The sequence below is a fragment of the Chaetomium strumarium genome, assembly GCF_033439665.1.
Source record: "Chaetomium strumarium strain CBS 333.67 chromosome Unknown B0T15scaffold_2, whole genome shotgun sequence".
NCBI classification, from domain to species: domain Eukaryota; kingdom Fungi; phylum Ascomycota; class Sordariomycetes; order Sordariales; family Chaetomiaceae; genus Chaetomium; species Chaetomium strumarium.
The window spans coordinates 4,671,624-4,694,414 of NW_026944430.1; the positions used below are offsets into that span (position 1 = coordinate 4,671,624).

At 57.0% G+C, this 22,791-nt stretch overlaps 7 protein-coding genes across 7 annotated transcripts; 4 read left to right on the forward strand and 3 right to left on the reverse strand.

The window, feature by feature from the left end:
• Positions 1-102: 102 nt before the first annotated feature.
• On the forward strand, positions 103-1,967 carry B0T15DRAFT_412211 (WD40-repeat-containing domain protein). The gene is made up of 3 exons (XM_062865402.1): positions 103-469; positions 554-1,560; positions 1,626-1,967. The coding sequence occupies exons 1-3, from the start codon at positions 201-203 to the stop codon at positions 1,874-1,876; spliced, it is 1,527 nt and encodes a 508-aa protein (XP_062724968.1). The 5' UTR covers positions 103-200; the 3' UTR covers positions 1,877-1,967.
• B0T15DRAFT_133288 (uncharacterized protein) lies at positions 1,910-3,410 on the reverse strand. Its single transcript, XM_062861772.1, has 2 exons — positions 2,398-3,410; positions 1,910-2,321 (listed from the first exon to the last, which is right to left on the reverse strand). The coding sequence occupies exons 1-2, from the start codon at positions 3,282-3,284 to the stop codon at positions 2,150-2,152; spliced, it is 1,059 nt and encodes a 352-aa protein (XP_062724969.1). The 5' UTR covers positions 3,285-3,410; the 3' UTR covers positions 1,910-2,149.
• An 836-nt stretch (positions 3,411-4,246) lies between these two features.
• Positions 4,247-5,656, reverse strand: B0T15DRAFT_526430 (membrane-associating domain-containing protein). The gene is made up of 3 exons (XM_062868908.1): positions 4,949-5,656; positions 4,718-4,837; positions 4,247-4,642 (listed from the first exon to the last, which is right to left on the reverse strand). The coding sequence occupies exons 1-3, from the start codon at positions 5,239-5,241 to the stop codon at positions 4,564-4,566; spliced, it is 492 nt and encodes a 163-aa protein (XP_062724970.1). The 5' UTR covers positions 5,242-5,656; the 3' UTR covers positions 4,247-4,563.
• A 69-nt stretch (positions 5,657-5,725) lies between these two features.
• B0T15DRAFT_412218 (uncharacterized protein) lies at positions 5,726-8,670 on the reverse strand. Its single transcript, XM_062865403.1, has 2 exons — positions 7,906-8,670; positions 5,726-7,842 (listed from the first exon to the last, which is right to left on the reverse strand). Exons 1-2 carry the CDS (start codon positions 8,336-8,338, stop codon positions 6,044-6,046), a joined length of 2,232 nt encoding a protein of 743 aa, XP_062724971.1. The 5' UTR covers positions 8,339-8,670; the 3' UTR covers positions 5,726-6,043.
• A 607-nt stretch (positions 8,671-9,277) lies between these two features.
• On the forward strand, positions 9,278-11,715 carry B0T15DRAFT_133375 (acyl transferase/acyl hydrolase/lysophospholipase). The gene is made up of 3 exons (XM_062861774.1): positions 9,278-9,571; positions 9,636-10,203; positions 10,282-11,715. The coding sequence occupies exons 1-3, from the start codon at positions 9,505-9,507 to the stop codon at positions 11,525-11,527; spliced, it is 1,881 nt and encodes a 626-aa protein (XP_062724972.1). The 5' UTR covers positions 9,278-9,504; the 3' UTR covers positions 11,528-11,715.
• A 2,085-nt stretch (positions 11,716-13,800) lies between these two features.
• B0T15DRAFT_133402 (uncharacterized protein) lies at positions 13,801-16,667 on the forward strand. The gene is made up of 5 exons (XM_062861775.1): positions 13,801-14,062; positions 14,239-14,938; positions 15,037-15,322; positions 15,388-15,507; positions 15,588-16,667. The coding sequence occupies exons 1-5, from the start codon at positions 13,970-13,972 to the stop codon at positions 16,615-16,617; spliced, it is 2,229 nt and encodes a 742-aa protein (XP_062724973.1). The 5' UTR covers positions 13,801-13,969; the 3' UTR covers positions 16,618-16,667.
• A 2,190-nt stretch (positions 16,668-18,857) lies between these two features.
• B0T15DRAFT_526438 (uncharacterized protein) lies at positions 18,858-22,323 on the forward strand. The gene is made up of 4 exons (XM_062868909.1): positions 18,858-19,264; positions 19,328-19,722; positions 19,784-22,254; positions 22,292-22,323. Exons 1-3 carry the CDS (start codon positions 19,139-19,141, stop codon positions 21,843-21,845), a joined length of 2,583 nt encoding a protein of 860 aa, XP_062724974.1. The 5' UTR covers positions 18,858-19,138; the 3' UTR covers positions 21,846-22,254; positions 22,292-22,323.
• The last annotated feature ends 468 nt before the right edge of the window (positions 22,324-22,791 follow it).

The following is a 22,791-nucleotide window of genomic DNA, read 5'->3' on the forward strand; positions in this document are numbered from 1 at the left end:
CTGTGAAAAGTGATCGAAGGTGAAAGTGACCAAAGCTCTCATCTCGTGTTTTGTTCAAGGCTTGAACCACCCGGAGAGCGGCGCCGAAAGTGCCCCACTTCCCCGGAACCTTTCATCCCAACACAACCACCACATTCATCATCGGATACATCTACCTCGAGCCGAACGCACAACTAGGCTGAGATTCGTGAACCCATGGCATGAATTCGCTCTTGCTTGACCGGTCCTTGGGCAACCTCGGGCCCAATGCATTCGCCAGGATCCAGACGACGAAGCTGCTGAGCTCTTTCTCACCAGCCCCACGCTTCCGTTTCGACGACGGCGAGCGCGCGGCCGGCCAGCCAAGCAGCAGCAGCGCATCCTCACAGGCCCAAGTTCCCAGTCATGGAGGTGATACCGCGAGGGCTTCTGTCTGGGCGCATCAGGCTGGTGTCAGTGCCTTGGCCTTGGAGCGGTTCGATGGCCGGATGTGGGTGACCAGCACCATCATATGACACATGTTCATACATACATACCGTAGAGATGTTTGTTTCTGACCTATCCACCGCCACAGACTAATATCCGGCGGCTCAGATGCGACCATCAAGATCTGGGATCTCGAGCAGTGTCCGAATCCATGGCAGTCTCACGCCTACCACCCCGTTGCCGTGATTCCTCGGGCCAGGACCGACCCGTCCGCTCCCGGCCCCGGCCCCGGCCCCAGCCCCCGCCCAAGCTCTACGCAAGGTCACCGGTTCGGCGTCACCGGTCTGTCCTTCTACCCCTTTGACAGCGCCGCGTTTCTGTCGTGCTCTTACGATCAGACGCTGAAGCTGTGGTCCACCGAGCGAGCATCTCTCTCCGGTTCCTTCGACCTCGGCGCGAAGGCCTACACACACGCCACCTCTCCGATAGCCTCCCACCTGCTCGTCGCCTGCGGGACACAGCACCCCGCCGTGCGCCTCGTCGATCTGCGCTCTGCAGCTGCCGTCCAGTCGCTCGTGTCGCCCGGTCAAATCGGGAGTTCCGCGGGCGCCACTCTGGCTGTCGCCTGGTCACCAGCTCATGAGCACGTGCTTGCGTCGGGCGCGGTGGACGGTGCGGTGCGCATCTGGGACGTGAGGAAGGCCAACGCGCTGGTTGACTTGCTTGACCAGGAGGACATCGTCGGCCTCCCCCCTACCGATCCCCAAACGACCCGCCACCCGCGCCTGTCCGCCAAAGCGCACGACGGCCCCGTCAACGGCCTCACCTGGACCGACGACGGCGCCTACCTCGTATCCGCGAGCTACGATCGCCGAGTGCGTGTCTGGGACGCCGCGACGGGCGCCAACACGCTTGCAGACTTTGGCCCGACCATCCGAAACGGTCAACTGGGCACCTTGACCATGTTTGTCTCGCCCACCGGTCTCACGCCGCCAGGGAGTGAGCGTCTGTTCTTCCCAAACGAGACAGAAATCTTGGTGATGGACCTACATGAGGGGTCCATGGTCACGAGACTGCGCAGCATAGGACCGGTGCTGGCTTCTGTCGGGACGCAGGGAAGGGGCGAGAGGGCTGTGAGGAATCGGGTCACCAGCAGTACGTTCCCTTGCGATCATCATCACTGTCCCATCTACCAGATGGATGCTAACCTTACTTGTAAGTTGTGTGGAGAGGATCTGGCGGCGGCGGCGGCGGCAGCGGTGTAGTCATGGGAGGCAGCAATTTCCCTGGTGCCATCTACAGCGGGCACTTGGATGGGCAGATCCGAGCTTGGGTCCCACAACTGGAGGGTGCGGAAGATGAAGTGGATGATAATATGTCACAAGATGCGGACGTGGTCGGAGCCAGGAAGCGGAAGGCTCTAGACGATGCATTCCGGAGTTTAATGGGCAAACGGACCACTTTCTCTTGAGCCTTGTGATAAACCAAATGGCAGGTAAGTAAGATGTCTGAGGGGCCACATGAAGACCAGCAAAGTTCACAGTTGTAAGGGTTTAAAAATGCTTTCAGGGCAGAACAATCTTTGCATGTTCCGTCGACTACAGCTCCTCTGCGCTGCTAACTCGTGGTATCTGCTAATAATAGTACAGGAGATGGTTTGACAAAGGAAAAATCTTCGTAACTCATCATGAGTCAACAACCTGCCACCTCATTGAATAACCCATCCGTCCCAAGGAGAAATAAATTAGACACCGCTAAACTTCTCTTGGTGCGTCTGGACACTGTGACGCCTCTCGCGGTGATGAGAGTCATCGCCGTGCTCGACGGTCGGTGCCCCAATATGCTGTGCTAGCACTGAAGGGGGGACCTGAGCAGCGTCGGTGGGATCCCGGTATGTTGACGTTGTTGTACCAGATCTAGTTGGACCAGAAGGTTAGCATTTTGTGCGTCATACCACAGATGTTTCTTGCAGGCACAACGCTACTCACTTACTGGTAGGTCTTGTTGCCACCGACGGTCTTGCTGCCGTCGAGGTCCGAGTCGACGCGGGGGTCCATCTTGTTGACCATGTCGCTCTTGTGCGGGCCGGCGGTGTTACCAGCAGGGCCGGGACCGGAGCCGATGGCGCCGCGGCCGTCGCGGTCCGAGTCGACGCGGGGGTCGGCCACGTTGGCCATGCGGCCGCTGTGCGGGCCGTATGTGCCCGCCGGAGCACCGTGGGTACCGGTCATGCCGGTGGCGCCGGAGCCAGCGCCTGCGGTGTGGTGGGTGTTGGACGAGCCGAAGCCGCTAGAGCCGCCGAGACCGGAGCCGGTGATGCCAGAGCCAGCGCCGGTGTGGTGGATGGAGGATCCGAGGCCGCTGGAGCCCATGCCCATGCCCATTCCGGTGCCAGCACCAGCGGTACGGCCCTGAGCGCCGAAGGTGTGAGAGTTGTCGTGGTCCGAGTCAACACGAGGGTCAGCAGCGTTGGCTACGCGAGAGCTGTGAGGCCCGTATGCGCCCTCGCTGGTGCCCGTGCTGTAGCCGGCGGAGCCAGTACCCATGCCGGCAGTACGGCCAGCGCCGATGGTGCTGGAGTGGTCCCGGTCAGAGTCGACACGGGGATCCGCGGCGTTGGCGACACGGCTGCTGTGCGGGCCGTGGGCGCCCTCCGCAGTGCCAGTTCCGTAACCGCTGGAGCCGTACTCCCCGTGGCCGGCGGTACGACCGGTGCCTACTGTGGAAGAGTGATCACGGTCAGAGTCGACACGCGGGTCAGCCGCGTTGGCGACACGGCTGTTGTGAGGACCATGGGTGCCCTCGGCCGCTGAGCGGTTGTCCTTGTTGTCGTGGTGGGGGTGGACGGCCTCCTTGAGCTTGTTCATGATTCCGGACATTTTGACGGTTTGTGTGTGGTGATATGCTGAGTGATAGACGAATCTTTGTTTTGAATGCTTTGGTGATAGATGTTCAAGTTGTCTTGTGATGATGATCTGGAATTATTCTTCCTCCCGGTGAGAGAAGGAAGGGAGGACCTTTATACTCCTTTGTGGCAGAGCCGATTACCTCTCCACGGCAGTAAGGCAGCTTGGTAACACCAACATCAGTTTGCTATGTCGTCAGTGACAACCCGCATTGGCCGGGTTCGTCTACTGCAAACGGGCCACGGCGTCATCGACGTCATGGACAGCTTGTTCAGGTACACCTATCAAAGCAGCGGCTGATGTTGGATGCCACAAGAGGCAGAACACGCAAAGCGGGTAGCTCCCCACATCTTCATTCGTGTTGTTCCATACCGCAAGGGGCATCATTGCATAGCCGAGACCGCATACAGGGCAGAATGGAGCTACAAGCCACTCGTTGCTTGGCAGGAAGCTGAACAGCTCACGACCTGATGTCATCATGAGGCGGGTTGAGAGAGTATTTGTGGCTGGTGACGTTGCTTGCAAGGCTGAGAACCAAGTCTCGCCCAACTTTCCCACGCAAGGGGAGTGGGCGGCTACGATCTAGTTGTAGCAGATCAACAGATCAACAGATTTCAGGGTTCGATGAAACCGACCACATCAGTGTCTTTGATGCTTCAGTGCGGTGCGTCATCGGCTCCACACCTGCCAGCCCGCGGCTGCCCGCATGCAATCCCGAATAGGGATGTGACGTCATAGGCATCAACCGTGGCCGGTGGACGTCGCGATGCTCAACTGCGCTCCAATACACGATTCTACCTATTCTTGAAGATTACCTAATACTCGAGTGCTTGGTGGAGTTTGCAGGTCACTTCATTCTGAGGCAGGAGTTTGGCACGACTGAGGATGGGAGTGAGTGTTACAACACCACAAGGCACACGTTTTGCACCTTGAGATGGTGATGTGAAATGTTCTTTTGTAGGAACTCATTACCACAATACAGTTGCTCGGTTTCCACGATAATGGGCCTCCAGCATGCAAAGAATGAAATTAGACTTGATCCGAGTCATCTTGAAAGACATAGAGTAAGAAGCAGCCCACACAGGATCAGACTCGAAACTATGGCTGCAATAACATCAAAAGAAACCGGGTATTAAAGAACAAGCGGTGGGTATCATGAGTTCGAGAGAAATGGGCGCAATTGGCGTGCAGCAGAGAGCGCTTATCCGACGGAGAGAGACAACGACAATTGGCATGCCCCCAGACGATTCATTTAGACTCTCGAACGGTACCAGCGGCGTCGGTGATAGCCCCCGGCGGCCGGGGCCGTATGACGGCGGACCCAATAAATGCTGCACACATCGTCAGCATGGCGTTGCTCTTATGTACCAGAAGATTATCACCACGAGGCAGTATTCAGTTCTTACCCCAAGATGGCGCTGACAAGCCAGCAAATGGCGCTCAAAAACGAAAAGGCGATGACAGCCTTCCACTGTGCGCATGACGCAGTGCCGTTGAAGTTGATGCCGTCCCAATCAAAGACGTCGCTAAATAAGGGGAAATTTGATTTCGTCAGCATCCAGCAACACAAAACTACCTAGCTATGGCATTCCAATCTTGTGAGAGAATATAGTGTATCTGTGTGTGTGTCTACTCACCCGCAGCTGTCGTCCAACCAGTCAACAAGCAGGCCGAAGGCGACAAACCAGGCCACGCTGATGACGAAGTCGACCGGCCAGTGGATGAAGGACCCGCTGAAGGGGAACAGCCAGATGATGGCGAGCAGGATGGCGAGGCCCGCGACCACTTCGGTGTAGATGAAGCGCCCGAGGTGCCACGAGCTGGTGCCCGTCACCGAATGCAGGTAGTCGCCGTTGAGGCCTGCCACAATGGCGGCAAAGGCCAGCTCCGCGAGGCGCAGGATGATGGAAACGAGGTCGGCGAGGATCATGCTGGGCGGTTGTTATCTGGCTCTCAAACTCGTGGTTTGGAAGTGTGCGGTGCTCTTGTCTTGAAACTCCCTCGCGTTGCGCTGCTAGTGCTTGAGTTGCAATTCACAAAGTCCGTTGGAAGATGCCAAACACCCGTCAATATCTGCGGAGCCGGAGGAGCCACTGGCAGGTTATATCCTGTGTATGGACTATCGTACCATGGACGTTCAATTTGTATACTTGCTGGGCCTCCTGAAACGGCCGACCCAGCTGGCCGCCAGTAAGGACCCTGGGTTACACACCCTTCGTCGTCATTCTCATGTGGCCGTCCCGCAAATCCTGTGAGAGCTTCACCAGCATGGCTGCGGGCAACCTCAACATCACCTTGGTCGCACATGTAAATGACCTTGCTTTGGGTGGTAGCGCAAAAACCTGGTTTCTCCTGTGCAATCACAACGTGAAGTTTTGACTGGCTGCAGTCAAGCCCTACTGTGTTTCAAGCTGCTGCAGTCCTCAATTGGCCGGATGATGTCATATCCTGTACGAGCCAGAGGCTCCCGTTCTGATCATATCCCGTGGGCTCTGCAAGAGGGGAAAAGGAGTAGTACACGCTGTCGGTTCAAGTGCTCATGAGAATACGTTATCATATACGCACACATAAAGGATCCGGCGACCATTGTCCGCCAAATATCCATGTCAAACTGGTATGTCCCTCGGCCCTTCCACCGATATTACGAGGCCTCCCTGTGGTTTCCCCAGACAGTTCTCCAAAGCCCTAGAGTTGGGCGTTTACACAGGATATGCATGTACGCATATTACGTGTCAGGTTAGCATGGTTGCGTGGACATCGAATATGCTGTTACGCCAACCATCCCTTTCATTTTCCCGAATCCTCTGCGGAGCCTGTGTGGCCTCGTCCCTCCACAACTTGACGATACTGCCCGGAGCATAGACATTCTCAAAGACTCCACGCCCTGGCTGAGCGACACCGACACGAGCGTATAGATCCGGGTCCTCGGCGGGTGTAAGTCTCGCCAGGACTGCCTTGAAGAAGGTCTTCAGGTCCTCCGGGTCTGCAATGCGGGTGGCCCGCAGCCTCTCGCGCGCGAAGAGCAGCTCGCGGTTTGCCGCATGCAAGGCTTCGCTGATAGCAGTGGCGATCTTCATCTCCATAGTCTTCCGGATGATTGGCTTGAGAAGTGGTTTGAAGAGCCACGACAGCAAACTGAACTTGCTCTTCCGCAGCTTCCAGTTCAGTTTGTGGATGCGGACCCTGACGCTCCTGAGTGAGACAATCTTCTCAAGCCTGTCCCGGCCAATTTCGAGGTCCAGCTGGATGTCCAGGCCCCTCTCGTCGAGCTCAAAAGAAGCGATGCCCTCGTCTAGAAATCGTAGCAAGCCTGAATGTGCCCTGAGCCAGAAGCCGATCTCCTCTCCTCGAACAGAAAGCCCATCAATCCTAATCCTGACCATAGTCTTCATGGCCGAAACCGTACGGAATCTCGCCTTCCGAATCTCCACATCATTGAGGGTCTCAATACGGAGCTTATATGGGAAGAAGGATGTGTGATTGACCGTGACACCAGGTTCAAGAATGAGATTCTCGAGCAGGAGATCGACCTGAGGCGTGGCGATCTCAACCCTGGGAATGGGTATGTACTGGATTGACTGGATCAGCCGTGGGACGAACACGTTGATGGAGTCCGCCACGAGATCCGTATTCGTATAGTGGCCTTTTGGCGAGAGAATGCGGGCGATAGTGGCCGAAGTCTTGATGAGAGCGGTCACATCCTTGTCCCTCAGGACAGAGTGGACGGTAGACTGCAGCCGTGTCAGAAGGTCGTCTATATCGTTCCGCAGAGAAGAGTTAGACGAGAGTTGCTTGAACTTCGCCCGGAACTCCCGGAAACGTTGCTCTGCATGGTCGAAGAAGGATGGGTCTGTGAACATCTCATGGAGGGCGTTCCCCAACTGGCCCACAAGGTTCTCAAAGTCGGGATCCTCACGGCCATGCTCCATCACTGCCTTCACGCTGTTTTCCAGCTCATCCCATTCATTCGCCTTGCCAAATGATCTGAGAAAGATCCAGAAATTCTTCAGGGCCCGGTCAGTCTCGGGATTGCGGTCGACATCTTCTTCGGCGGCCTGGAGAGTATCCTGGGCTATACGGGAGTAAACCATAGCATAGCGTTTGAGCAAAAGCGACAGGGTCGAAACCGAATCAGAGTAGTCCCGCCGTCGACGGAGGTTTACCACGACATCCTTCAGGCGGTGGGCCATTGTGTCCTTCTCCGGACCTTCCAACTTCTGCATGATGCTACTTTCGGCCTCTTCGACGACTGTGGAAGCTGTCTCGGTCAAGACCTGAGAGACCTCCTGGGTTTGGTCGGCAAAGTCCTGCTGCGAAGGTGGGCTCTGAGAGTCATTGCCTGGCTTCTTCACTGAGCCCTGCTCCTCCGCGGAAGGCTCAAGACGCTTTCCAGCCTCCTTGGAAGCTTCCGAGAGAGCAAACGCCGTGTCTTTGAAGACCTCTCGGGTCACCACGCTGAGATCCCCGAGAAGGAGACGGAAATCCGAGTTAGTCAGAAGCAAAGAGCCGACTGTTTGAAGACTCCGGTAGACTAAACATCGCTGTCAGTGCGGGGCCATATGCCACGCCAAACAATGTCAATCGATGCACGTACCTGCCGCCGTGTCGGCTTTCGCCTTGGCCTTACTGGCGCGCTCGGCGATGTGCTCCATGTCCACCGACACCCTCGCCTGGGACATGTACCAGATGAAGTCTTGGATTTGGTCATTGGCATTCTTGTGCTGCAGGAGCTCAATGAGCTGCTTTATCCATTGCTTGATGTAATGTACCAGGGCCTGGCCAGAGTCGCTGAGCTGGGCATTGTCGGGGTTGAGGAAGTCGGAAGCAAGCAGGGTGCGGAGGTTGGTGATGGCCTGCTCGTTAGACGGCATGAAACCCTTGGACAGAGCGCGCAGCATCTGGTAAGTATGCAGCTTCGGATGCAGCTGCCTCTGGAGCGCCGTGTCATCGTTGTACTGAGGGAGGAGCGGTTCCCGCTCATCTGCTGAACCCCGGCGCCGGCCGGACCCAAAGCAAGACGAGAACATGATGGCGACGGTGATGGTCTCTGGCTGCTTAATTGTCCGGGTGTCGTGGCTTGCCTGTTAACCCCAAGAGCCTGTGGTTTTGGAGAGCCCGACTTAGAGTCGGCCCAGCTGCTGTCGCGGTTGCCATCTCTGCGGGTGGTCAACAGTTAGGTGTGTCCGTCACCGATGACGTCGTGGACCATTCCACCCATGATATTGAGCCATAATATGCAGTCGACCAGGGTGCTGTGGCTAGTAACTTGAAGTAACGCTACATCAAAACATCATAGACCGCTGCGCATATCACACGGGCGAAACAACATAAAAGCACATGATCTACTAGGCTGCCTGATCTACAGCTATCTATCTTGAACGTAGTCAGCAGCAGAGTCTACTGCCAGAGAAAAGCCGCAAAATTCGAACTGTATTCATCGCTCACCATCTCGACGACCATCCGGCTTGCACAGCCACAGTCGGTATCAGGACGTGGGTCCCGCCCCGCATTCGGGCGCATCCGAGCCTGCCCCGAGCCCTGCTGCTCAGCGAGGATCTCGCGTGGCATCGAATCAAACAGCTGCCCAAGCCTGGTGACTGACGTCTCGCTGTGACTGGGAGGCCTGTTTCGGTTGACGGGCGGCAAACGGCCTTGTTGGTCCCCCTCGACATATCTTCGGTACTTCCATGCTGCCATGCTGCCAGTCTTCACCAGGGTCCAGGTTAATACACTAAACATGGGAAGATGCGCGTGCCTGTTTAGTTGTGAATCATCGACTTCCTATGTTCGCTCAGACTGTGGTGCCCCACTGATTTAAGTACTCGGTGCCGGCTTCCGTGGAAAGGGTCATCGGATTTGCGCGTAAGCCATCCGTCACCGTACTCGCGGGCTCGGCATTCGGAGCACTGCCACAATCTCTTTTCTCTTGCCTCTTCGTTATTACTCGAGACACTGCTGGTTCGGCTGATAGTGTTCGCGATTACATTGCTGCACAAGGTGTTGGGGCCATTTTTGTCTCACTGATCTGACCGGAGCTCTGCGTAACCAATCTCGAAAGCTGTCCCACTGCGCCTTGCCAAGCCTTCCACGCCGAACCCTCGACATCATCGCCAGGACTGTTGGGCCGCGCAGGTCTCAGTATCACACGTCCGCGAAGGCACCGTCGTTCGCGACGGCAAGAACTGCTTTCGCGATGGAATCCAACGGGCTGAAGCGCAAAGACACCACAAAAGGGCCACCACTACGCATCTTATCGCTTGGTACGTCGCAAGGGCAGCGGGGTGTTTGCGCAGCGTCGGGAGACTCATGTTGACCCTTTGGTAGATGGAGGAGGCGTGCGCGGCTACTCTATGTTTCTGATCCTCCAAGAGCTCATGCACCGGACATTTGTCGAAATCGAAGGGCGAGCACCGCGGCGATCCGAGATCCCAAAGCCATGCGACCATTTCGACCTCATCGTCGGCACCGGCACCGGCGGCTTGATCGCCTTGATGCTGGGCCGGTTACGCCTCGACATTGAGACGTGCAAGGAACTATACGTCCGGCTTACCCGCATGGTGTTCGAGACCGACAAGACCATCGCCGGCATTCCGTACCGGTCAACTTTGTTCAAGGCGACCAAGCTTGAGGAGGCTATCAAGGAAGCCGTCAGGGAACACACTATTTACGAGAAGGAAGGGAATGACGGGTCGGATGCTGGAAGCTTCAGCAATATGATGAGTCCCGTTTCGCGCTCGAGCGCCGCACATCCTCGGAGGAATCCTAGCAACGCGAGCGTGGTGAGCTTCAGCGCCAAAAGCCCCAGTGCGCAGTTTGCTAGACCGTTGTTCTCACGCGGCGGCGGGAATCCCAACGCTCGGCTGTATGATGAGCGAGAAAACCGGACCAAGACGTAAGTCCGTTTTTGGGGGCGCAGATTACTCACTTTTCCCTGCTGCTCATGGTTCTGTGTCATTAACATACTCGCCAGCGCCGTTACCGCTGTTTACAAAGGCACACCGAAAGGCGGGGCGCCCGCCATGCTGCGCTCTTACGACTCGAGGCGAGAGCCGGCGCCGGAGTTTGACTGCAAGATCTGGGAGGCTGGGAGGGCGACTTGCGCCATCGGACTCGCCTTCAAGCCCATACAGATCGGCCAGTCCGTATTCCATGACGACGGCGCAGGGACCTTCAACCCGTCCGTGACGGCGCTCGACGAGGCGGTAGTGAACGAGTGGCCAGGCCGCGACGTCGGCGTCTTTGTCAGTGTCGGCACCGGAAAGCGCCCAAAGGGTAGCGATACCAACTCAGCTCTGTGGTATGAAGGTTTCCTGGGCGAGTTTGCCGAGGCGAGGAGAAAGTTGATTGCGAAGATTGAGGGTTGCGAGACGGTCCATGAGTATCTGAAGAGAGAACACTTGGCCAAGCGCGGCGTTAACATCGAGAATTACTATCGGCTCAATGTTGAGGTCGGGGTGGGTGAATTCGGCATGAACGAGTGGAACCGGCTGGCCGATATCAGCACAAATACCAGGAGATATCTCGCCCGCGAAGAGGAGCAGAAAATGGTGCAGGGCGCGTCGGCAAAGCTGGCCAAGATCCACTTCGCAAAGCAGAGGTGGGAACGCCTCAGCCTGTCAGGCCCGGACATGGCGAAGCCGCTGCCCGATATAGCACTGCCTTTCGCTGTCGAGCTACCTGGAGACATACCCGTCGCTCCCCTCCCCAACACCCCGTCAAGCCGACAGTCATATGACTCTGGGCACGAGACCCTACCTCTACGGGGGCCCACACCGTCACCGAGGAGTTCCGGTGAGCCCCCGCGACATTCGCCCAAACTGAACCAGCAGCCGTATGCCGCTGCGCCACCGGGCCGCTCAGCCAAGCCACCGGGCGTCACAAGCCCAATCCGTAACGAAAGAGACGACTCGGACCGCCTGGTGGTCAACGCCCCAACGCCATCGCAGTACCGGCTCGCGGCAGGGACAGACAAGATCGCAATCGTGGGCCCGGACGACCAACCGAGGCGGTTCCAGGATCAGTCGTCGATGCAACCACCGCCGCTGCGGGTCGAACCCCCGCCGTTGCCGCCCAAGACTCCGCTTCCGGAGCGCCAGATGAACAATAATTATGGTCGGGCGTCTGCCCCGGTCCTGCCGTATCCTACTGACGACGATGCGCCGCCGGCGGTAAACATGGCGAGGAAGCCGAATTACAGCGATTATAGCATCAGATAGTCCCTGGGCATCGCAGAGTGCTTTAGTGGGAGGGGGTTTCCTCGTGTGGCGGTGGCAGTTCAGGAGCGTTGGCTGACCGTATTTTCTATTTATGATTTAAAGATGGGCGATATCCAGGTGTTTTTTGCCATGTATATTCAGTTGATGAGTCGGCGGTGCACTGGGGCTGTACAGGAGTGTGGAGGGTCTGGAGTTCGGCTGGGTACCTATTGGATTCTGGATGTGATGATGTGGGGTGATGGGATACCAAAGTATAGCGAGGGGCTGGGCTGGTTAGAGCGTGTCGTCAAAGCCAGCCATATGAATTCATGCCATGACTTTTTCAGATGTTGTCGTTTTATGGTCACTTGCTTTGTATGGAAGTATACTCCCGAGCTCAACCAACTTGAAAGGCACTGCAGCCTGGGCTTTGAGCTGGTTTGCCGGACAGACTTCCCGAAGGTTGGATGCCCAGGGGTCGGTCATCCGGGGATGGAGCTAGGTACCTAGGTAGCCTTGGGACATTGACAGCTGAGTTTCTCAAATGGGTGGGTAACTGACTGGGTGTGAGTTTGGAGGGCCGGGAAATTCCGACCTTCCCCAGGTCATCCTTTGGGTGCTTCGTAGATGACCTCTGTGCATTAGTTCGCGGCAATGGTTGTCCGTGTCGATTCTAACACTTCCGCGGCTTTGCCTACCTACCCATCACCAGCGCTGCGGTTGATACATTACTTGATCTTCTCCTCCCCGTCTGAGCCCGTCCACTAGCTAGTACTGTCCACCGACCGGTCTAGGCTCTGGATCTCAGGGGGCAGCCAATGAACAACGACCCGATCCCTGTAAGTGGAGCTCCCGTTTTGGACCGGCGCGGTCCAGTCTGTCGGTGCCGTTTCAGCATGCTCAGCTGGGCCCCAACAGACAACTTTATTTTGACGGACACTGGGTCTGAAATCAGACGACGCAGCCCTCAATCGCGAGTGCTTTGACGTTATGCTTACCCATTATCACCCCGCATGGTACAACCTGGAGCATTTATATAAATATCGCATTACTCAGGGGGGACCCAAATCACTTACTGTATGTATTGTACACGCACGGCCACACGGGGCGAAAAAGCAAAGACGCAGGGCCATATGAAGAAGGAGATTCGTCCAGTGAAGCCACACTTGCGATGGCATTGACGATAGTTAGTGTACAGTGTTCTGGGCCGACCCCTGCAGCCCTGCAAAGGCTTTTCCTGCGGCCCACCAGGTTACTGTTTCCTCTTCAGCACTTTCGGTAGTACCAGCCCCCAGCAGACTGGGTCTGGGGAGGGGGCCTCGGCTCGCAACATAAGCTGTCACAGCTAGCTATTGATTGGGCCGACCAGGTATTAGAATTCTCTGGCTGGCTGATGACTTTCCCCGCGATGCCACGCCTCTTCGTCACTCGGGCACTGTTGCTCACCCCCCGGAGCTGGCTCCGTCGAACTCTCAACAAGTGGACGAGGACCACCCACCACGCCGGGTCTGGAATCTCCGCGCCACTACTGGTTGCACAACGAGAACCGGGACACTGGTGTGTGGTGTCACCATGCCCGTGGTGATCGCTCCATCCGGCGACAATATTCGGTCTTGATAGATATTAGTACCGCAGGCTTACGATTCTTCATACTCCGGTACACGATCGCCCGCGTTTTAGGCAGCTTGCTGGCGCCTATAACGGACCCGTTCTTCGTGTGATCATATGTCGCAGCGTCGTCGGTGCCGATCGACGATGCCCAAATGTGTCGACGGACGGCCATGCCCCCCATCTTCCCCCCGCCCTCTCTTGGCCTACTCGAAAAAAGAAGACCTGATCGGTTTGTCCCCTTTCCGGTCGTCTTGGCAAGCCGCCATGGCCGGGATTCAGCGACTCCGGCGGTTCGCATGGACAGCCACTCACCGCCTGGAATCCACGGTCAAGATGGAAGGGAGCCAGCGCACTGCCATCGACACAAGCCGCAAGCTGTCACCGGCCAATGTGGCGTGTCTGTTTGAGGTGGTGAGGCACCATGGCAGCTTGCAGCTTCCTCCAGCTCCCGATTTAGAAATATATCTCATGCGCAAATTAAAGGAGCTGTTTTACTCATTGGACTGCTCTTGACTGGCCTCAGAGCGTTTCCTCCCTCGCCGTCCGAATATGAACCAAGGCTTTCTATTCCTTTACATACATACCTCACGGCTAGAGTCTCGACACCCATTCCCCGTTGTCATCTCGTTAGCCGGTAGCTCCCGCCGAGCCAGAATCGGCCATCTACCGGCCGTCTCCTCCGGAGCGTTCCCAAAAATCCGATGCCGTGCATTCTCGGCCAGATAACCCTGTCCTGGATCGAAACCCGAGCACGACTGCTCCAGATATAAGTCAGCCCTACGATTCCAGCCCTGGCCCAATGCAGCTGCAGTGCCAGGAGAGTCAAGGTTGTACTGTACTTCGGACCCAGCAATGTCTGAACCCATGCGGCTCCCTATATCACGGCCACCACGCGCCGAAAGAACGACAACGTCGTGTGGAGAGTGCAGGAGACGGAAGCAGAAGGTATGGCAGGCTCCTCTTTCTTTCCTATGTCCCGGTCCCATGCACCGGGAACATGTCCCAAACACGACTACGAGAACCAAGCCCGGCCCCCGCCTAAGGACCACAGCGATGCTATCCCACCCACATGTGCCAGAAACAAGTTGTTAACACCCGCTGCGTGTCGTGCTGTACCATAGTGCAACCAAGGCCAGCCGTGCAGCAATTGCGCCAGACGCTTTCCTCAGCCGGTGTGCGAGTACAAGACTAGTAGTGTCACCAAGTGTGTCGTGTTCCCGTCACCACCACCGCAGCGCATATGTCTCGGTTACTTACCGAAGCTAAGAAGACGCCCGAATGCTGCGGCAGTGCCACCACAACGGCCAGCCTTCCGCCCATCTCTGTCTCCGCCGACCCTGACGAGGCATCGGAATCAAGGCTTTGGCGGCGAAGCCTTCCGCGAACTACCCGTCCCCCAACCATCGCCGCTCTTGCCCGTCTGGAACCGACAAAGCAGCGGTGGCGACGATGTGAACGAAATCCTCTCGGGTTGGCTCGGATTCGACTTCCCAGACCAGACCTCCATACCGCTTGCCACGGGGCGGCATGCATGGAGCACCGACCAGCACAGCCTCTCCATCCGTATCAATGCCTGTGGAGACGGCTGCACGGCGCACTCGGACGAGGTGCACGACGCCATCCAGCTGCTCCTCGCCTACCAGTCTCCTCAGAACCCATGGGCCAGCAGCAGTTGGATCCCGGGTCACAGCGCCTGGACTCTGGTGCCGACAGCATCTACGAGCGCCTGCGGAGTCTCCTGGCCGCTCATAGACCCGGCCCAGGAGCTCGTTCCGATGCCGGTGTCACAGCCCATGCAAAATTCGGATCTTATCTCCATCTGTGAGTAATGGGACTTTTGCTGCCCGCCCCCGCATCCTGGGTTGTTTTCTTCAGGGGGAGTGCAAGCCGGCGTGCTGACCCAGGCGCCTTAAAAATAGACATCAAGTTCATGGCTCAGTTCACCGCCTCGCTCGACGGGAAGCCCGATTCTTCCAATCAGTACATCAAATACTACGTCCCATACTGCCTCAACTCGCAGCTCCTGGTGCACGTAGCGATATACTCGGCAGCCTGCTTCCTCACTGACACCGGCCATGTTGAGAGGACAGTTGCCATGGCCCACAAGGGGCATGTGTTCAAGCTACTGAACGAGCACATCCGGTCACAGGTATCTGCAAGTGACGAGATAATAGCCGCCGTCGTCCAGCTCGTTGTGGATGAATGGTATGCGACAATCTGCCTGCAAGGCGAGCATAAGAAGGAAAGAAGAATCGCTAACGGCAGCCCAGGCTCTGGGGTCATACCAACGACGTATGGGCACACCTGCGCGGCCTTCGGCAGATGATCAAGTCCCGGGGAGGTTTCCGCACGCTCGGACTGCATGGCTTGATTAGCAAGCTTGCCATAACGTGAGCCCTCCCTTTTCCATTCCCTTAACCCCCTCCCCTGACCCTTGGGCGCAAGCAGGTGCTGAGTTGCTCTACCAAAGATCCGACGTCGCGATTGCCTTGTACTTCGAAGCATCGCCCTTCCTACAAGGAGGAAGCGAGTTCGAGTTCCCGGACAACACGCAGATCCCGCTGCGCGTGGCCCTCAGCACGCCGCTGATCTCCTCGCTCGTGGCCTTCTCGTCCTGCTATGACGCGCTCCACATCCACCCGGCCGTGGCCTCCATCCTCGACGACATGCGCTTCCTGCTGGCCGCGGTCCTGGCGCTGCCCAAGACGCCGTCGGCCAAGGAGCTGCAGAAGGTGCACACCACGTCGGCCTGGATCCACGAGCGCATCTCGGGCCTCCCGGAAGACTCCCCGGCGGCACGGCGCCGCCCCTCCGCGGCAGGCTCAAGCTGCTCAGCCCCTGCCAGCAGGGGGGAGACTCCGGCCACAGAGACCGGAATAGGAGAGCAGCAGCAGCAGCAGCAGCAACAGCAGCAGCCTTCAACCCGACAACGACAACGACAACGACAACGACCACCGAGATCCCGCCGGACGTCAGCGCAACAACATCAACACCACCAACAACAACAACGGCAAAACACTCGCCCTCCTACAGGACGAGAACCCCAACCACAACCCCAACCCCGACTCACCCCCGAACCAGACGACGACGACGACGATGACGACGATGACGACGACGACTCCTCCGGTCCAGACTACGTCTACCAAGCCGTCCGCCTCGCCGCACTCCTCTACAGCCGCGCGATCAAAGACCGACGGCCCTTTAGCCGCGTGGTCACGCCGGCCGAGTTCCTCCGGCTGTGGACGACGGCGGTGTGGCGCGTGCCGCTCTCGACGTGGCGCTCGCTCCTGGGCGTGCTCAACTGGGTGCTGCTCCCGCTCCTGCCGAGCGGCAAGGCCGCGCAGCCGCACGACCGGTTCGTGAAGGCCGTGCTCAAGCTCAGCCTGTTTCAGATGGGGTTGGATAACTGGGATATTGCTAGCTCGGTCATGCAGGCCGCGCTGAGTCTGCAGAGCTGGTTGGCGGGAGGGGAAGAAGGGTCAGGGGCTGGTGGGAAATGAGGGAGTGGGTAGGGAAGGTAGAGGTGGGTGCCCGGGGGGGGGAGGGAGTCAACGGGGAAGACTGTTGGTCGCTGCGGGTCGGGAGGGAGGAGGAGGAAGAACGAGGTTACAACAAAGAAGGGGACGGAACTTGATGCATGCGCAAGCTGGGTTGGGTCGTTGATCTAGGAGCTGCTGAGCAGCCAGCCATGTGCGGCGATGAAAGGTGGTGTCTTCTGTAGGGCAGATTTGCTTCGTCTTGTGCTGAACACCCTTACCAGGTCTCCTATGCCCCTGAAATCGATACCCGTTTGTTATATTCTGCCTCTAAATATGTTGCAAAGGTAGTATGCAGCCATCGCGGTTAGGATGTTTGTTGAAGCAAACAACAGGGGCAGGATGGGCGGAAATGTGGACCAGCGACAACGAAAGTCAATACGACACATATGCGCCATCCACCTTTCGTGGGCTTGTTCGAGGATTGGATGCTTCACACAGCATCCCTCGACAGTCTGTAGCTCTGCGATACCCGTACAGTTAGGGGTTGACTGCGCGCGGTAGCTGCTCCCTATTAGCATCGGCAGCGGCGGGGACACTCCTGATGCAGCTGAGCTCTGTAAAAAATACCATCGTTCTCTTCGTCAATACAGCAACTGGGCATCGGGAGGTGGGATGTGATTCACCCCTCCTCAAGTGAGAGCGTGAGACTGGTTAGGTGACAGTGCCTCGGCTACTACGCCAAAGTCCTGACATTCCCCGAATGCAAACTCACCACTAGCAGCTCTTTTGTATGTATGTACCACTAGGTACTCGGCTAGCAGTTGCCTCTCACTTTGCCATCACTGTGAACCACCAATGGGGTACGCAGTCGACGTGGCGAAAGGATATGAGAAGGTTGCGTGCGGTAGTACTTCAAGCTGGACACGGCTAGCGGTGATACAGCGAGCCTGGCTGAAAGTGTGCCGACGAATCATCGGGAACTGGGGCTTTTGGAACCACCAAGTCATGGTACAGCCCTCTCAGACTGCCGAACGACCTCGTCCTACCAGAACAGAACGGAGAAGCACAAGGTCAGTCAAGCGCGCGCGGCACCATCGGCTTCCCCTGCCAACCGGAACACAAAACAATAAGAGATCAGTGCCTCAAGAGGTGAAGGGGTGCGCGCAATGCCAGAGTACCTCTGCCCGATATCGATATCGGCGTGCTGTGGTGCTGAAGCAACGGCCCAGTAGCGGTCAGGCATCTCTTGATCCTACCCCCATCTGCGGAGCGATGCTCGATAGAGTGGTAAGCTGCTGACTTGTGCCAATGGCAGCTGCAGGAAGCTGCAGAAGGCTGACGTTTCTCCAATAAGAGGAGAGCAGGCGTCCGCAACTGCTGCAGTGCTGCTGGCAGATTTCGGATCTAGGTCGCCGTGCATGGTCCCTTTGCTCTGATTTGTCTTCTGCCCATCCACGACCGAGTGGACGCAGCAGGAGACAGAACAGAGAGGAGGACGGAGGTATGGGCTAGATGGTATTAATGACGTTGGGCAGAGACGCATGCATGCGACCGAGGAAGTAGTCGGGCTTCCGTTAAGGTGAGAAGGGTCGTCTTTGTGGACGAGGTGCATATGTTCCGGGCTGCCATGGAATTACACTAGGTTCCACGCCTCCAGACCGGATCACGCATTTGAGTATGTACATACATGTACATTACATAGGCACGATGCAGGGCGAGCGGGGATGAGCGGGAGGAGCAATGCTGCCACCACGAGCAAGGTTGGCAACCGAGACAACAGCGGCCATTCCAGGTTCTCATCTCGTGTTGGGAAAGCTGGAAACCGTCGCGCGATTGATTTACTCGGACGGTTGAAAGGACAAGAGAAAACGGGTTGGTGGATATGTGGTTGTCAGAGACAGTCTTTCGTGGAATGGGCTTCGACTACATTTCATCAACTGATGAGACGGGCGTGGTCGCGCAGTGATCTCCTTCGCGGCGGGCGGGCCGAGTGGAATGTCAAGCAGGCTCATCCCAGCCAGCCGAGCCATTCGATCACACTTGGCTCGTGCGCTAACTGTGTTTTGCAGCCCCTGACTGGCCGCAAGGCAAAGCGTCAGCCCCGCTCGCCCCTCTTCTGCCGGCTCCGTCCTTCTCGTGCGGAGGAAAGCCGAGCTCTGGATCCAACCAACCAGACGGCGTTATCGCCCTACACAAGGCTAATCCACAGCCGAGTGGTTCTACACAGCTCGGCACAGCCTTACTCGTGCTGGTTCAGGTTGTCTTGCCCAGCATCCCGCCCCCCAATGCAATGCGGCCGCACACACCTCACCCTGCGCTGTCTCTCCTCACTTGCTCCTGCCAATTCAGCCTGTTTTCTGTCTTGCTTCCATTTCTTACAGTTTCCTAGCGCTCTGAACACGAAACTTGTAGCATCTCCTGCCTGACGAGCCTCTTGTCGCAACTCCGCCTGCCTTCCAGACAGCACGTCCGATTTCCCGCCGCGCCCGACCCGCATTGGGCCGACGACCGCTCCTCTCGACTGCCATTGCGGTTTTAAGCCATGGAGCCGTCGTCAAAAAGGCGAAGGTTGGCTCCCAAGGTTCCGGAAACACCGGCGGTCCCGGGCCTCCCGCCAACAGCACATCCTCCGGCGCAGCCTCCACCCCATGCTTATCCACAGGATCAGGTCAGTACCTCCCTCCTGCGGCCATTGCTACCGCCCGGCGTATTAACTAACGGGACGGACAAGGCACCACCGCCCCATCATTACCCGCACGCCGAAGCACCCCCTCGGTTGCACGAGCGCGATGAGTTTGAGGCTTTTGCTCGGCATCTCCAGGACGCCGCAATTCACATCCAGCAGCATATGCTAAAACCCAAGCATACCGGCGTCTCCGTGTTGATGTTGCGATGGGAAGAGGATACGTCGGTTGAGCCGGAACTCTTGGCTCTGGAGAAGGTGTTCCGCGAGCAATACCATTACCACACCGACAGATGGGCTATACCGACCGTCCCGAACCCCAGCATTAAGCTCGGCGTGCAAATGGCTTCGTTTCTGGATAACGCCCGGCCAGACCACCTCCTAATCATTTATTATGCCGGCCATGGTTATGTTGGACCAGACAACCAGCTATACTGGGCCTGGTAGGTGCAAACGAGGGGAAATCCAGGTTCCGGTTCCATATACTGACTTCCTCTTGCCCAGTAACACCCGCGAGGATGCGGCCAAGCTGAAATGGGATGGCGTCCGCTGCTTATTTGAAGACGCCCAGTCCGAGATTCTGCTCTTGATTGACTCCTGCGCTGTGCGCGATGCGCCCTTGGCTGGCAGTCACGGCGTGAAGCAAGCAATTGCTGCCTACACTCCGGACCAGAGTTCTTTGGACCCTGGGCCGCGCTCCTTCACTGCCTCATTAGCCGACACTCTCCAGAAACTCAGCATTTCGGGCCGTCCTTTCACCGTACAGAAGCTCTACGACGACCTACGGCAACAGAGGCAACGAGAAATCACACAGGCACTTACCAGATTAGCCAATGGGGCTGCCAAGTCGAACCCTGTTCCGGAGAGATCCCCAGCCTTTTTCACGTTGACTCCTGCAAAGGGCCAGGGAATCGTCTTGGTTCCCCTAGACCCCAAGGGCGCTCAGCTCCAGTCGCCGCCCCAGTCCGCCGACGCCGACCCTCAAAATGCTTGGAAGCTTAAAGCCGAGGACCGGCCCATCAGCCCAGAAGAAGTCGTGGACCTGACTCTGGATGAGCAGAGGGTGCTCGTGTGCACCACTTTCGTCGGTGATGCCAGCCCCGATATGGCTTTCTTCAACCAGTGGCTTCACAACATGCCGCCCAACGCATCAAAAATCACCGTGGAAGGGATGTTCCTGGGCCCACCGACTATGCTGCTGATCTCCATGCCACTCAATGTTTGGAACATCGTCCAGCATGACAAGGTGTGCTGCGTCCTGGGGCACATCAGCTCTCACAACATGATTCATCTCTATCAGCGGCTCGTCAATTCTCATACCAGCGGCCTTTCAGGCATCAAGGAAGTCGAGGGTGACAGCGAAGTCAAGCACGATGCATCAATCCATCGAAACGATCTCTCAAACCATCGTGCTTCAATGCAGAAGGATGCCCCGGAACCTCCCGGGCGCCAAGGGAGCCTTGTCCCTCAAACCCCAGCGGTTGATATGCATGCGCCGGTCCCTCGGGCCAGTCCCGGCCGAACTCCTCCGGCCGGGATCAAAGATGAGGTGGAAGACTCGGCAGAGATGAAGGAGGCTGCAGAGCAGCTGAAGGCACTGAGCCATGTGCGCCACATGGGCGGTGACGCCCCAGCTTCGCTCGAACATCAGACGACACGGATAGGCGATAGCATTGCCGTTAGACACGCCGGCGATCCCGGCTCTCCGCCTGAAGGTATCGAACACGGGATCGACGGAAGTGGGTTCAACCTCGGGTACAGCACACCCTCTGCGAAACCGAAGGCAAGGAAGCCGCTTCAGAAGCAGACCCCGAAGCAAGAAGTCCGTTGTGATCACTGCAGCCATGCGCCCTTCAAAGACTCGTCGTCATTGCGTAAGCATATCGCGGCCGCTCATACAAGGCCATTCCCCTGCGCCTTCTCATTTGCCGGGTGCATGAGCACGTTCGGATCCAAGAATGAGTGGAAGCGGCACATTTCCTCGCAACACTTGTGTCTGCGTTTTTACCGGTGTTCGTCATGTCCGCAGAGCAGTGCCGATGGCAAAGGCAATGAATTCAACCGCAAGGACCTCTTTACACAGCATCTTCGGCGCATGCATGCGCCATTCGCCATCAAGAAAGCGACATCCAAGGGCGACACCAAGCTGCAGGCGGAATGGGATGCTCATGTCAAGGAGATGCAGAAATCCTGTCTTGTCACCAGGAGACAGCCGCCTCAACGCTCCGCCTGTCCCAAGCCGGGCTGCCAGAGCGTCTTCGAGGGACCCGGGTCGTGGGACGAGTGGACAGAGCATGTGGGGCGGCATATGGAGAAGGGGGAGGCCAGTCAGATGAGGGTCGACCAGCTGCTCGCGAAGTGGGCGCTCGACGAAGGCATCATCGAGCGTGTGGGCGACGGAGAGTACCGGCTCTGCCCTGGAAACGGTTCGACTGTGAACGACAGGGATGTGAACAGCAATATCAAGGCGCTCTCGGACAGCGGAGGAAAAGCGGAGGAGGACGATGATCCTTCCATTACGGTTGCTATATCGATCCCGGTGGTTGAGAATATGGATGTCGACTGACAGGAAGGGAAGTCTTCAAGGGGTCATGGGATGTAGCCATGGCATCTTGGGAAAAGCTGGCATTTGGCATGGCATACTATCGGATTTCGGTCGGGGAGGGTTAACAAAGGGGCTTTTTGCTTTTGTGTCTATCTTTTCCGCAAGTACTGGAGCGGGCGGTCAATTGGGATTCTGACCAAGCGGTATACGGAATGAACGGAGTATTTTCAACTACTTGTGTTCTTTGGTGATGCTAAGCAGCTGCCAGTGGTGCTGAGTCTGTGGTGCCTTAGCCCTGTTGGACAGTCACCCCCATGATGATATAAGGTGTACACCATCACAATCCTCACGCCGAGAGTTGAAGCAACCAGTCAAGCAAACAGAATCAAAGTCAGAAAAGGAAGAACAGTAAAAAAGAATAGAAGAAGGAAGTGGGGGGAAGAGGGGACGAAGAGGGGGACGAAGAGGGGGAGGAAGAGGAGGAAGAAGAGGAGGAGGGAAAGGAGGACAGGGAAGAGGGCAAAGAAGTGAAAGAAGGGGGAGAGGTCAACATTGTCACACCCGGCATTCACTCAGGGGAGGTTCTCACAGAGAGTTGGTGGCAACAAGGTGCCAAAAGAACAGTAACGATTATGCCCACCCGCCTCGCCCGCGAGTCCTACAACCCACGGGTATACTAGAAAGAGTAAAACAAGAAAGAGCAAAACGAAAAAGAGCAAAATGAAAAAGAGCAAAACAAAAAAGAACAAAACGAAAAAAGAACAAAACAAGACCGTAACGACTGTACCACCCACCTCCCCTGCAGGTCCTACTGTACAACCTACAGGTATACTTGAAAGAGCAAAACAAGAACAGTAACGACTATGCCGGCCCACCTCCCCCGTGGGTCCTACCCGCCTGCCTCCTCCACAAATCGTACAACCTACAGGTATACTGTCGAAGAGACCGAAACCCTAACGACTATGCC

Excerpts from the sequence above, each read along its gene's own strand:
- B0T15DRAFT_412211 (XM_062865402.1), top strand. The coding sequence starts at position 201 with ATGAATTCGCTCTTGCTTGACCGGTCCTTGGGCAACCTCGGGCCCAAT. Across the intron at positions 470-553 it reads GAGCGGTTCGATGGCCGGAT|ACTAATATCCGGCGGCTCAG; the intron begins GTGGGTGACCAG and ends CCACCGCCACAG. Across the intron at positions 1,561-1,625 it reads GAGGAATCGGGTCACCAGCA|TTGTGTGGAGAGGATCTGGC; the intron begins GTACGTTCCCTT and ends CTTACTTGTAAG.
- B0T15DRAFT_133288 (XM_062861772.1), bottom strand. The coding sequence starts at position 3,284 with ATGTCCGGAATCATGAACAAGCTCAAGGAGGCCGTCCACCCCCACCAC. Across the intron at positions 2,322-2,397 it reads GGTGGCAACAAGACCTACCA|ATCTGGTACAACAACGTCAA; the intron begins GTAAGTGAGTAG and ends TGGTCCAACTAG.
- B0T15DRAFT_526430 (XM_062868908.1), bottom strand. The coding sequence starts at position 5,241 with ATGATCCTCGCCGACCTCGTTTCCATCATCCTGCGCCTCGCGGAGCTG. Across the intron at positions 4,838-4,948 it reads TGGTTGGACGACAGCTGCGG|CGACGTCTTTGATTGGGACG; the intron begins GTGAGTAGACAC and ends CCCCTTATTTAG. Across the intron at positions 4,643-4,717 it reads CTTGTCAGCGCCATCTTGGG|CATTTATTGGGTCCGCCGTC; the intron begins GTAAGAACTGAA and ends CGATGTGTGCAG.
- B0T15DRAFT_412218 (XM_062865403.1), bottom strand. The coding sequence starts at position 8,338 with ATGTTCTCGTCTTGCTTTGGGTCCGGCCGGCGCCGGGGTTCAGCAGAT. Across the intron at positions 7,843-7,905 it reads GAAAGCCGACACGGCGGCAG|TCTACCGGAGTCTTCAAACA; the intron begins GTACGTGCATCG and ends AGCGATGTTTAG.
- B0T15DRAFT_133375 (XM_062861774.1), top strand. The coding sequence starts at position 9,505 with ATGGAATCCAACGGGCTGAAGCGCAAAGACACCACAAAAGGGCCACCA. Across the intron at positions 9,572-9,635 it reads ACTACGCATCTTATCGCTTG|ATGGAGGAGGCGTGCGCGGC; the intron begins GTACGTCGCAAG and ends ACCCTTTGGTAG. Across the intron at positions 10,204-10,281 it reads CGAGAAAACCGGACCAAGAC|CGCCGTTACCGCTGTTTACA; the intron begins GTAAGTCCGTTT and ends CATACTCGCCAG.
- B0T15DRAFT_133402 (XM_062861775.1), top strand. The coding sequence starts at position 13,970 with ATGTCTGAACCCATGCGGCTCCCTATATCACGGCCACCACGCGCCGAA. Across the intron at positions 14,063-14,238 it reads GCAGGAGACGGAAGCAGAAG|TGCAACCAAGGCCAGCCGTG; the intron begins GTATGGCAGGCT and ends GCTGTACCATAG. Across the intron at positions 15,323-15,387 it reads CAGCTCGTTGTGGATGAATG|GCTCTGGGGTCATACCAACG; the intron begins GTATGCGACAAT and ends ACGGCAGCCCAG.
- B0T15DRAFT_526438 (XM_062868909.1), top strand. The coding sequence starts at position 19,139 with ATGGAGCCGTCGTCAAAAAGGCGAAGGTTGGCTCCCAAGGTTCCGGAA. Across the intron at positions 19,265-19,327 it reads ATGCTTATCCACAGGATCAG|GCACCACCGCCCCATCATTA; the intron begins GTCAGTACCTCC and ends GGGACGGACAAG. Across the intron at positions 19,723-19,783 it reads AACCAGCTATACTGGGCCTG|TAACACCCGCGAGGATGCGG; the intron begins GTAGGTGCAAAC and ends CCTCTTGCCCAG.